Source organism: Desmodus rotundus, chromosome 1 (assembly GCF_022682495.2).
Source record: "Desmodus rotundus isolate HL8 chromosome 1, HLdesRot8A.1, whole genome shotgun sequence".
Classification (NCBI taxonomy): Eukaryota; Metazoa; Chordata; class Mammalia; order Chiroptera; family Phyllostomidae; genus Desmodus; species Desmodus rotundus.
The window spans coordinates 189306618-189320262 of record NC_071387.1 but is presented as its reverse complement, the minus strand read 5'-3'; the positions used below and the strand labels follow the sequence as shown (position 1 = coordinate 189320262).

General features: G+C 41.6%; 1 protein-coding gene across 3 annotated transcripts in view; it reads right to left on the bottom strand.

Annotated features, from left to right (window-relative positions):
- Positions 1 to 203: 203 nt before the first annotated feature.
- Positions 204 to 13645, bottom strand: part of BASP1 (brain abundant membrane attached signal protein 1) — a 62068-nt gene continuing 48626 nt past the window's right edge. For all 3 annotated transcript variants that reach the window (XM_053914022.2, XM_024578541.4, XM_045186423.3), the window contains exon 2: positions 204 to 1765. In XM_053914022.2, the coding sequence (XP_053769997.1) occupies positions 1070 to 1756 (687 nt within the window). In that variant the 5' untranslated portion in view covers positions 1757 to 1765 and the 3' untranslated portion in view covers positions 204 to 1069. The remainder of the gene's footprint in view (positions 1766 to 13645) is intronic.

Genomic DNA, 13645 nt, shown 5'->3' with positions numbered 1-13645 from the left:
AGTTTAGCCTCTCCCAAGATAACTTACTGACGCTGATCCAACTAACTTTTAAAACAGATAATGTTCACACAATCTTGAGGATACGACCTTATACTTCTATCCAAATATATCCCAGAAAGTGCCGGATACCTTGGTCTGTTCCCCACTGAAGGTAATCACCAAGGAGGAAGGGGTGGCAAAAGAAAACCAATAGTCATTCATACTTCTTTTTAATTGTTTAACTTTATTACTGTTGCACCATTTATACAATTACATATAATTTCAATGCATCCATTGTACATTTTTTTGTTGTTTTTTTATTTTTATTTTTTCCATTTTCCAATGAGTGGTGTGTTGGTGTCTGTGACACAGAATGGAGGAGAAACTGGAACTGCAATGAACGCAGACATTTTTTTTTCATTTCCACTGACCAATAAACAGAACTACAGGTGCACCCAACCACGGACATGCATTAACTCGTCATGAGAAATCTAGGGAGGCCTAAGTCGGATGAGAATGTTTGCTACTCCCAAAAATACCTGGGGAGGAAGAACGGAGTATTGGCATGGAGGTACATGTGGACAGGCTAAGTGGGCTGTCTGAAAGTTGGCATTCATCCACAAACATTAAAAAAATATCAAAATAAGAAAGGCTGCAAATTAAAAAGAAAACACAGAAAATACTGCTTTCATAAAGATCTGATTGCCTTGGAACGGGCCCTGCGGGCAGAATCAAACACATCACTCCCAACTCCCCTTGCAGAAGACAAGATACCGGATCTTAGTGGCGGAGTGCAAGTAACAGCAGTTCAGGTACAAAAGGTGTACTGTACTTTCAGACATTGACCTTTGACATCCGGGACTGATTGGTAAAGTTGACTGAAGGTATATTAGATATTTCCCCACAAAAATACTATTTGGATTCTCCCCACCCCCTCCCTCCCTTGATGGGACATCTTTTTTTTTTCCTTTCCTTGGGCAATACATATCATTACTTCCAATTTGAAACAAGTTAGTATAGGAGAGAGACAGACAAGAGACAGAAACAGGTTGTTTTTAAGCTGTAATTTCTTTTTCATAGGCTGTCCTTGTTATTCCTTCACTGCTACGGTTTGATCGGAATTAGCTGCCGGGGCTTCGGCGGGTTTAACCTCGTCTGCTGGGGCTGCGGGGGCCTGAGCCTTGGGCGTGGAACTGGGGGCTTCCGTGCCAGCTGGGGTCTCCTTGGACGATGGGGCAGCCTCAGTGCTGCTGGGTTTTGAGTCTGAAGCTGGGGCCCCGTCACTTTTCGTTTCCTGCGAGGCAGGAGCTGCGGGAGCCTCAGTCTTTGTGGGTTCCCCTCCCTCCTTGCTCTTGTCATCCACCTTGGTGGCCGCCGCGGGTTCAGCGGGGGCCTCGGCCTCAGAAGCCTTGGGGGCATCGCCAGCAGCGGCTCCCGAGGCAGCCGCCTGCTCCGCTTCCTTCGGGGGCTCCGGCTTCCCCTCGGCTGCTCCCTCCGTCTGCTCAGGCTCTGCCTTCGGAGCGTCTGCCTTGGCCGCCTCTGTGTCTTTCCCACCTTCCTTGTCTTCAGGTTTGTTGGCGGCATCCTGGGCATCCTTCTCCGGCTTCTCCTCCTTGCTCTCCTTCACCTCGGTGGTCTCCCCGGCCGCCTGGGTTTCATTCTCCTTCGGGGTTCCCTCCTCTTCCGTCCCTGCTCCTTCTGCCTTCTTGTCTTTGTCCTTGGCCTTCTCATCGTTCACATTGTACCCCTTCTTCTTCTTGCTCAGCTTGCCTCCCATCCTGGAGTTCTGTAACACAACACAGAACAGAACAGAACAGAAAGGAGTTACTTGTGTCTCCAGACCGAATGTCTGTGCTCCGCCCAAAATTCATAGGTTGAAACCCCACCCCACCATGCGGCGGCTTTTGGAAGTGGGGCCCTTGGGAGGGGACGAGGACATGGAGGTGGCGCCCTCCGGAAGGGGACGAGTGCTGTCATGGCCAACAGCCCACAGGGCTCCATCGTCCCTTTTCCCACGTGAAAGCACCTAGGGGTCAGGAAGCAGATCCTCTGCAGACACTGAATCTGCCCACACCTTGATCTTGGACTTCTCAGCCTCCAGAACTGTGAGAAATGAATTTCTATTGTTTATAAGCCACTCAATATACAGCAATTTGTTACAGCAGCCAGCCCGGATGAAGCAGCTCCTCAAGCATGAAAACTAAGAGAGGCTTCTCTTTACAACGAGTTCAGAACACTACTGAACTGGATACTTTCAAATGATCAGCATGGTGAACTTCTTACATTATTTGCCACAATTATCAATGAAACAGTGAATCATTTTTTTTTTTTAAAAAAAGAGCTCAGTTATAGTGTCTAATCACAGCAAGTTGAGGAAATAAGCTGAGATCAAAGAAACAGTGATTAACGACTAAGCTTGTCCACAGTAAAGAAGTACGGCCGTATTTGTTTCTCGTTTGCCTTCCAATTTCCAACTCGGACACCCCAAAACAGTGCATGAAACGGCTCTAGCAGCCATGTTAAGTCTCAGGATAGCCACTAAAAGACTCCATAGCTTTAAAGTGCTTTCCAGAAAAATGGCACAGCTGTAATCAAGCACAAATCACAAATTTCAAGAAAATCACCTCAAATTACAAACTTCTTTCAAACTCCATTATTCATTTATATATTCATATAAGCACGCACATCTTCGAAGACCAAAGTCAAGCAGGATTTGGTCTGCCTCAGTAAGTAGGAGCAGTTCAAGGGAAATTATCCCCCAAGAAATGAAACGCACGGTGTCCCCAGTTACACTTCCGTTGTTAGTTGTGTCAGATTTGTATTCATTGCTTGTCAAGGTATTTTGGGCTTAAAACAAATAGTTCCATAGCAATATAAAAGTGCCCTTCATTACCAATTTTCTGATTGGGATGCACACTAGATACGCAAGTCTGATGACCATTAACAGCCTTGTTCACTCAAAGTCAAGTCCGCATCTTACTAGAGGCTGACATTTTGATTGGGCATAACAACAGGATTTCATATTTGAATTCTGAAATTTTTCTCCTCTGGTAGCAAACCATTAATTCAGATAAATAATTGAAATTCATAAATAATACATTCAGCCCAAAACCATTGCCAGAGCTAAACAGGCACTGTGCTGTTGTTTTTTTAACACATTTTTACAGGATCATATATCAGAGGGAACCCACCAAAAAGCCGCTCTTTAGCGGAAAATCAGTTGCTTTTTATTGACGAAGCATGGCAGAAATAACATTCCAATATCCTCTTTCATCCTCACAAAGAACAGAGAGAGAGAGCATGCAGGCGCCTTGACCTCAGCCCAGGTGAAGGTTATAAAGTATAGGTGGGACGGGACCATCTGATTTGGTTCCAGCTCAGGGTCCACTCCTGAAAGAACTATAAAGTATGCCTTGACCAATCATTTTCTAAAATATTATCCTTTTAAAGGAGAAATTTTGCTGTTTACTCCTTGAAACAACTCACGACAGTGACATAACCTACATTTACTCTAAAAGCTGTGTGTTGGGTAGGAGAGCACTAATCTGGAGAATTCTGACTGAAGCCAAAACTTGTCTCCCCACTCCATTATGCTAATTTCCTGTCTGGGGAGACTTTAAGAATTGGGAGAAAAAAGCAATCAACTGAAAGATGGCTAAAATACTAGTTTCATTCTCAAGAAAGACCTTTATTATGTTATCAAAGAAAGAATTTCTCTTACATATATTTTTTTAAAAGGAGTGATTTGGGGTCATCACCTACTTCAGATATCCAGTGGGCTCTATGTGACTTGATCTTTGGTTATTTCTCCCTAAGAAGTAGGAGCAGTCATACGTGGTAAAAATATAACCAAACGTGTTTTTATCCTATTAGCAATCACACAGGCAATAAATCAAAATATAAGGAGATAAACTAGATCAGTATTTTTAAATTGTAGTTAGAAATCTTTCGTTGAATTTTTAATTAGCCAATATGGATAAATGATGTTATGTCAAAATAATTTCAGCTTCTATGTAATTTCTTAAATAATTTCAGCTCTTATTTCAAAATACCTAAGAAACAGAAAACCTGACAGGCCTGCCTTTAAGATCCCCTCCCAATTCTATAATAGAAACCCATACACCAACTTAGAAATTACAGAATAGAAGACAAAGTGTAAATGTAGAGTATGTCGTGAACATAACCTAAGAGTGCCTTTCTGACATGCACAGCATGAAATTCTATATAGCTATCTCCAGAGGCTTAAACTCATGTTGGTTTACAGACCTAAAATCTATGTTGCTAAAACTGGCTTTCCGAAACACAGTTAGGGCCACGTTCTATTCTTTGCTTTAAGCCCAGCTGTGATTCGTTTCTGGGTAGGAAATGAAGGTACATAACCCAGTTGTAAGAAGGTGTGTCTTCATTCCTTTTGATTTTCAAACAAAGTTAGCAACACTCCTACCTTTTTATAGCCTTCTTGTGTTAGTTATAGTGAGGTGTCAGAGGGAGGCTTATAGAATTCACTAGAACCCTGGAAAAGCAAGGTAGCTGGTTATTTCCCAAGAAAATATGGGTGAAAACCTTGCCTATACCCGAGAGTAAATTAAAATTACAATTCAAAATCTATTAACTGTTTCCTGGGTATCAAGTACAATCCTAATCCTAAACACATTACTGAGTTATTTTATTCAATCTTGTCAATGGTACCATACGGTAGTAAGTATACCAGTAGTATCCTCCTTTTGCCCATATAGAAATTCTCGCTAAGTTCATGGAGCAGTAGAAGTAAAAGGCTGAGTCCAACAAAATTAGGTGAGGCAGGAAGGTACCATCCTGGAGGTCAAAGGGAACTTCCCTAAGAAGCTGGCAAATGGGCAGAGTTCTTATCTCAGGAATGTTACCCACCCTGGGTCACGGGGATCATACAGATCTGGGATGACTCAGAACTCAAGAAGGTACTAAGAAGATAATGAAGAAAGGCAGAACTTCAGGTACTCTCTGTCCCTAAACTTTTCATCACCCCATTTCTTAGTAGAGCTTTGAATCATGATCCTTAAGAAATCAGAGACAGTAATGGGCATGTATTTTAATGATTTTTCTCATTTCTATTACTTCTAATTTTGAAAGAAATCAGTTGGTATAGAAAATTGGAAGTTGGAACTTCTAAGTTAAAAAAAAAAAAAAAAAAAAAAGACACAGTAGCTAGTAATCCACCCTGGAAATCACTTAAACCTAAATCTAAGCTACAGTGATACGACTATCTTTGCATTTGTCTGCGTTTGGGTCACTCACTAGCCATCGAGTGGCCCAGCAAGAAAACTGAGACCAGTGCTGGTGCACTGAACTCTGTTGATTTGATAACCAAACTAGGACATATCAGCATTTATACAGAGCAATTGGAATGCAGCATTTTAGAAGATTTTTCCAGGAGTTTGTAAGTTGGAAGGTTCTAGGCCCAGTTATAGGTTTTAAATGCCAACAGCTTTGCTTTGAGAATATCAGCACAAGGTCATGGTGACCTTTAAACACAGTAAGAACAAAGATTCATTACTCTCACATAAAAGAGTGAGAACGAGAGAGAGAAAGAGAGAGAGAGAGAGAGAGAGAGAGAGAGAGAGAGAGAGAGCGCTTCTCATTTTTAATACAGTCTCCCCTCACTTTCCCTATACTGTTTCTTCTGAAAATCTACTTCTCTGCTTAATGCAATCTTTTTTTCTCTTTTTTTGCATTCTAACTTATGGAAACTGAAGCCTAATATTCTATCCTATAAGCTTGTTCCATATATCTTCAAAGGCACGTAAGAATGACAGTATTTGCAGTACAGGATTGAAACCTCAACCCATTCTGCAGCAAAGCCTAAGCAATTGTTTTTAAAATCAGGAAGCCCATCAGAATACGTTCCCCTTCTCCAGTGCTAAGAGGGGAGCCCAATTAGACAGACACCCATTGCTATGGTGAGTGGAGCCACTGAGCTAAATTGCTTCTAAGTAGTCTCTTTGGAGGCCCATTCTACCCCTTCCACGGACAGAGGTTCTTAAATCTTCTGGCGGCTACCAAGTGAAAACACATGGCTCAGGCCCACTGCCTCTGGTTTCAGGCAAGAAAACTGCCAGTGCTTCCAGGCACAGAAGTCACAGTCCTACATACCCAGAGAGTGTCTAATCAATGTTTTAGCCAATATGGGTGTTATTTTTATGGCTTTCCAATGAAATGTGAGGTTCCTAGGAGCTATGATTTACTGTCTTTAGTCCTTGAAATGTAATATTTCCTAAACAGTCTAGTTGGGTGTAGGTGAGGGAGAAGAAGGGAAATATGGATCAGAAGGAGTTCAGTAAGAAAAACAACCAAGGCATTGTCATCGCCAACCTTAAGACCTCAGCCCTCTGAGGCAGGGCTAAGTGTTAGCATCCCATCAGGCATCCCAGAGGCCTGGGTCGTCCAAACAGCTTTAGAAAACCCTTCTGCATCTTGGTAACAAGCAAAATTATTGCTAATTTACAGCCCACACACTGAATCTTAGATGTTTTAATATGCAGATGATCACCACTTGTACTTGTTTAATCTTCATTTTGATAGCACTTTGTTGGTTATATCAATTACTTAAGGTGACCCAAGTCTTTTGGATGAAAAACACAAACCCCAGGTGTAGCATTGTCCCTCTTCAGAAGAATGCAACCTCGCATAATGACAGTTTCCAGGCATTAACCACCCCAAAGACTGGATGCAGATCATTTGAGGAGGATTTTTTCCCCCATTTAAAAAGATCCTGCCACGTGAAGCAAACACTATCAGAAAACATGTATTATTCATTCTCATCAATAGTCTAATATGCTTTTAGAGTCTGCTGTGCATTCACATCACTATTTATTTGTTCTTAACGGGCAGTCCTTTCAAAAGCCCTGGCTGCAGGATTCTAACACAGGACTTCATATGAATCACCTGCTCTTTTAATAAAGCTAGTAAGTAAACCACAACCAGCTCAGGAAACGCAGGCTGCTGAGATCACTTCTGAACCGTCCTCTCTTCCACAGACCCACGAAGCTAATATGTCTTTTTGCCTCAACTAATTCAGAACTCTCAAGACAGTGTTAAAACAAAGCACAGGGGAACAACTTCTAGCAGTTGAGGTTCTTTTGTTGCTTCTTAATGGACAAGACAGACCATCTCGGGCTTGGAGCCATACAGACTTGCATGATGTAGCCCACCTGACAAAGACAACCCAGTGGCCAGGAGAAAGAAGGGGACCCCCCTACCGGGAATACCTGCAATTATATTTTGAGGAATTTCTAACTCCAATCATAAAGGGCTACTCACACTTTTTATAACCACCTAATATTGTCACATATTGACATTTTAATGTATCTTTTTTGGCATCAATATCAAATAAAGTATTTTTAATCCTAAAGCTATTTCACAGTTTAATCATTTCCAAGGAAAACCATACTAAGTCTTTAATCATGTCCTTGATTTTTTAAAAATTGCATTTTTTCTTGGTGTTATGCTTAGCACAAACAAGGGTTCAGTGACTATTTGCTAAATTAAGAAGGTATTGAATCCACAGGCAGTGATATGTTCTGAGTCCATCAAGACACTCCTCACTGCCATGCTGAGTTCCAGCAGCACAGGGTAATATTTAATGTCCTTTGTAATCCAGCCCCTCCTTACAAATCCGAATATATTTCTCAAAGTTTCTCAACCAAAGACTCCGCCCCTCCACACTTGTGCCTTTTTCAAATGTAAGCATCCTGTCTACCCAACGAGGCATTTAGCAATGGGGAAACAGTGAAGGTTTGAGTCCTGGAGGGCTGTGAGACTTTAAAACATGACTGAGGGCTATTCCTTCCTAACCTGGGAATTCCTAGAGAATAATATTTTTTTTATCCCCAGATTCCATATGGTAAAAACACAATACATGTCTTTTTAATGAATACATGTCTATTTAATGAATAGGAATGAATTCTAAGTAAAGCAACTAGAATTCAATATCCATTTGCCCATTATTCATGTGACCTGGAGTAAAATCACTCATATTCTCTTATTTGTCAACATTTTGATATAATGTGTTAAACAGAAGTAGTGGAATTCGTGTATATAGGAATCATCGGAGGAGCTTGTTAATAGTGCAGAATCAGTAATCTCTTTCCAGAGATTAATTAATGAGTCTAGGGCGAGTCCTGAGAATGTATTTTTTGACAGGTCAACTACAGGTAAAGCTGAGGCCGTTGGCTCCAGAGCCACTCTCAGAGAAATACAGACACATGGAGTTGGCAGTGACTTTGAGTCAGCTAATGCTTTCACATTTTCTGTAACAACCACATCATGAAAAAACCTAACAACCAATGTGGTTACTCCAGGTGGTTGCAAAGGTGAAGGCAAGCATGCACGCAAGAACCCCTAGCTGCGTGGAAGGAACCCCTAGCTTCCTGGAGGGAACAGTGAGCAGAAGTCCAATGAGATGTCATAAACTCCCAAGCCATTTTACCTTTTGAGTTCTTTTTGCTACCAGAACCACAAATACATTAGAATTATCAGGGCTTGTTCTTCCTTCCAGACACTGCCCTCCTCCCCATCCCCCCACGCACCGCAGAGAGTCGCCCCCAGGGCCTCTCCCCACTCAACGGTCCCATCAGCTGCAGAGAAGCTCCCACACCTACCCCAGGCCTTAGGTGACCTTGTTGCTCCAGCAACTTCAGCCACTGGTGGGGGAAACAGTACAGCAGCTATCGCCTCTGTAAACTCCCTTTGATTGTATTCAAGGTTTACTGCACGCTGTGCAAGACAATACTGTTTTCAGAAGCATCCATTTTATGTAATTAGAGTTCACATTTCAAAAAACAGGTTTTTCTCTTTTAGTTCAAATAGAACTTTGAAGTCTTGCCAATGAGTTTTGAGCCTGGATTCAATAGACTCTATGGGAGAAAGCATATGGGCAATGGGGCCAGCAGGCCAAGTTCAGCTATGTGAACTTCAGCGGGGAAGTTAACCTCAGCAAACTCACCCATAAAAAGAAAAAAGGGGGTGGGGGGCTCTTAATAGCATCACACAGAGTATTTGCAGGAAAGGCGTGACACAGTATTCAGTAAATTGTCGGTGGATTTGCCTTTACCTGAAGCTATTACTCCATCCTGTTACCAGGTAATAGAGAGCAAATCTGAATGTCAAGAGCACCTAAGTAAAGCACAGGTGGCACAAATTACTGTGTTCAAATCAAGAAAACAAATAGAAACTGATTTAATTATCATCGAAATAATAAGCACTTTCCCTAAGTGTCCAAATCCTAACTTAAAGATTGCAAATTCCATTACATAATCTAGATTTTAAAGGGAAATAAATGTTACACTACATGGGCACATTTTAGGAAAAGATGAATGACAATCAGGAACGCCAACTGTTAAATGAGCCCACGTATAGGAAAAAACACTACACAAAAAATCGAAAGGGAAAATGGTCTTTAAAGCAACCTCTTGGGAAAGACAGGCTCTTTTCCAAACTGTATTCCATCTTATTCGCTTTAGGTGAATTGCGAGGTCGCGGCGAAGGCCGTGCACAATACTCAGTCTTGCCTATTTCACCTGTTTGGAGTTCAATAATAGTTTTAAAATACAAGTATCAATAGATCTTTTCCCTGAGGATATTTTACTTTTCATCTACAGCTATTAAATAGTGTGTTCAAACACAAAGTAAAGAATGAACAGGTATCCTTCATCAATTTTAGCACAAAATTCAGGCGAGAAGTCAGCCACTTCTCTACATTTTTCCCGTAGGCTTAGAAAAAGCAAGCCAAGAAAATTCAATTGTCCAAATCCGTGAGCACTTCGCGAATCAGGGAACCAACCACTAGGGATCGTGGCACTGCATTCCAGGCCACACCAACAGCACCTTGGCACTCAGCCTGCGGACCAAGTGCCAAATACCCTGCTAATGGGTGGGACTTAAAACAGGGTGCCTATTTAACTTCCCGATGGCATCCCTCTCGGCACGCTCAAGCCACGCAGTAACTCACCTGAATCACTCTCCTTAGAAAAGGAACTAACACCATTCATTGTCCATTCTTTTGTGAACTTGACTCTTTAAACAACGTCTGTTAAACTTGGACTTGAGTCTCATGATAGCCACAATTAACTGCTTATGTTAAACAAATTGCTTTTTAACTCCCTAGGACTTGGTTTCTTCATTTGTTATATAAATGACTAGAACTGCATTCCTTTGGTCTATAATTTTTAGTCCTCACACAAATGTGCGGTAATAATGTATCTATTTAACTATATGACATTGAACACTGAGATTCACTTTTGCATTTATTTCAGGAAGACCACAAACGTGTGGGCACTGTGTTAGACCCAGGGCGACCAATGTAAAACAAGGTCGACTCTGACTAACCTACAGGCCTTTCAGGTCTAGAGCATAGGAAAACTATACCTAGTAAAAATGTCAAAAGGACCAGCAAATAGCTGTTAGCCTGTGGCCTGGGTTGTGACAGTGTGGCTTAAACAATTTTAACAAGTGTACTACAACAACAGAAAGTCAATTTATTTTGCAAGAGTAAAAACGGAAAATACATAGGCAGGGCCCCAAATCTTTCCTAATGAAGCTTCTGGGCTCTTGTTGATGTCCCTCCAATCTTTCATGTACTTTCTGAGATGAGGAGCAAAGGGGGAGCTGCTAAAAGTGGGGTGCTGAATGGCAACAGTGGAAAGTAATGCTGATAACAGACAAATAAGGAACAAGTGGAGCCTTAGATGTCAGGAACAAACACCTCAAAATTCGCTCAATCAGGTACAAATTCCTTCTGCTTAGTAGACCAAGGGTCCTATCCGATGCACTGAACCACGCGGGTGTCCAGGGTTCACTGTCTATAAGTGTACTCTCATCCACAGGACATTGCTAAATAGCACATACCATCGACAGCGGGAGTCTTAAGTAATCCTGGAGTTGTGACAGACGCATTTGAGGAGAGGTGAACTGTCTTAATAAGAAAGGCAAAGGCAAACACATTGCTCATTTAAAACAGGGTGGAAGTGAAAGATGTACTTAAGATGACGAAGTTTATCTGACTTATCTAAGGGGGCAAAATTCAACCTCAGTAGAGATTCTGAGGGTTCCACTCCTCATTCTGCCACCAACCTTGCACTCCCACCACTTCCTACCCTGTTACAAATTACAACATTTCCTGGTTGACACTAGGCATCAGAGTGGGGCAAGAAATTTCAAAACACGCAGCAGTCTCAGACTGGCAAATGTACGAGAGATTCCATAGGACTCTTAGTAGTAAGGAGGGAATAGAATAAAAGTTTGGAAGGCAATACTAAGCTATGGCTCATGAGTCTCTCTTAATACGGAAAATCCTAGTGAACTTATAGCAGGGGTCCCCATTCCCCAGTCCTGTTAGAAACCGGGCTGCACAGCAGGAGGTGCTCACAGGCTGGCAGGTAAGCGAACTGGTCCCTGGTGCCAAAACAGTTGGGGACCACTGTGTTATAGTATCAACTGGGTACATTATTTTACTATGTCGTTACCATGAGACCTAATAAAAATTAAGTTGAACCAAAGGAGCATCTCTGTTAAAACAGCATCTCCTAGCTCTTATGACTATACACCTACCCCTCACATCTATGGACCTACAAGGTTTTTTCTATAAAACAAATTGAGTTGTTTCATCTCAAAAATTCCACATGTCTAAAACACTAGTATGATAAATATGAACAAAGAAAACTGTGCATGTCCCAAACTATTTACATGTTTGCAACAATGCATTCAAATAAATAGACAGACACGTTGCTGGTTAGAACAAATTATGTAACATGAAAAAATCAAAGCTATACCTTCAGTCAGCTGGAACGTTAAAAAGAAGCAGAGGGCAGACTGAAATTACCTAAGACCACCCATAAAAGAGGGAGCATTTATTAAGACAAAGATCAGTGTCAGAACATTGTTACTTCCTCTGGTGTCAAGGTGTTACCTAATAAAATGAGAACATCCAACACAGACAGTGCTTTAAGATTTATTCTTTCCATTTTTACATTGGATCTCTTACCAATTTAAGCCTAAAATGTCTTAGGGAGCCCTACCAAGCACAGTGTATAGTAAAAACTCTTCATTCTAAATCACTTAGGTTGTGGTAACTTGAACGTGGGATCTGCAATTCATACTGAATTAAAATCTGAGAAATAAATACAGTTACTCAAAACTATCTTTGAGTTCTTCATCACATACTGAAGATTCATGGCAAACTGAACGTCTCATCAACCGGCCTCACTTTTCTTGGGCACCCAGTTTTATTCCTTTTATAATGTGACTTTGAAAACAGATCTCCCCTCCGTTAGGCGAAACTGTCTCTTCTTGCTTGGGAGTTAGTGAAACTTGACTGTCGTAGGTGATTACAAAGGATCGTAGGATTCCCCAAACCAAGTCAAGTCTTCTCAGCTCCTCTGGACACTCTAACTTCAAAAGACCTGTTGCTGGAGCAGACATATTTTACGTCCTGGCAGTCCCGAGGAGAGCGCAAGGTCAAACAGATAAACACTACTCATCGGCAGTGAGAGGCCCATTTATTTGCTAAAGCTGCATCCTGTATTGTATCACAGCAACGCCTGCACGCCTCCCTGGGAGGGAAAGGGCACTTCTAAATGGGCACAAAGGAGGAATTATAATTATTTTAGCAAAAATATGCTTTTTCAGTATAAATGAGAACTGTTAAAACTAAGACAGCGCCTGCTTATGATTCTTGTACAAATGAATTATGCTAATTTGTCCTCATAGAGACATGTTCGTACACAAGACGATCAAGTCCTCCCAGTTTCTTCCAGAGAGCCTCCTGAATGTGCTAGCTCTTATCATCAGAGAAGAAAACGCATGAACCTTCTCTAATAATGCGGGCACCTAAGCTTTCTCTCAGCCACGGACTCCAGTCTGCACACCGGACCGGTGTCGCCGTGCACACTCATGGAGACCAAAGCGAAATCCACGGCGCAGTTCGCAGGTCAAGGCTCTCTGTGATTTCAGGGTTAACTGGAAAGATAGGGATTATTTTGAGACATTGGGAAGATTCTTGATAAATAAAAATAGAAATGAGAATCAAATTCCATACTTTGCAACTGTTCTCCCAAAAAGTGTCATTGCCCTTATAAAGGCTATTATACAAAAAAGTCAATGTCAAGAACAGAATTAGCTAGGTGTTGTTACTTCTGGAAATGAAAAGGAATACTTGACTATTTTCACCATTTTGTCGGATGATTTCACTTGTGAGATGAAAAGCAGAAATTCTAGAATTTAGCTTTCTTCCACAGCAGAGGTCAGCACACCAGGCCACCTGATTTTGAAAACAAAGTTTACTTGGAACACAGCCAGGCCCATGCATTCACAAAATGCAGCTGCTTCCATGCAGAGTTGAGCAGTTGGGACAGACACTGGCTGGCAAAGCCTAACGTAGTTACTAGAAAAAGTGTGTTGACCCCCATCTAGAATCGTAGATGAACATACTTAGCCAGTGACTGAGTTCCTGCTGGCAGACAGGAGTGTAATCCAAATCTAAATGACGCTGCAAAGAGTAATCAGGCTTTTTTGATTTGCAATAACATCATCAGTGAAAAAGAATGTTACACAGTAATGTTTTAAGATTAGGAAATATCAACACAGCACTTACCAGGTCAAAAAATCTGGACCAGTCATTGGACCTCTCAGGAGA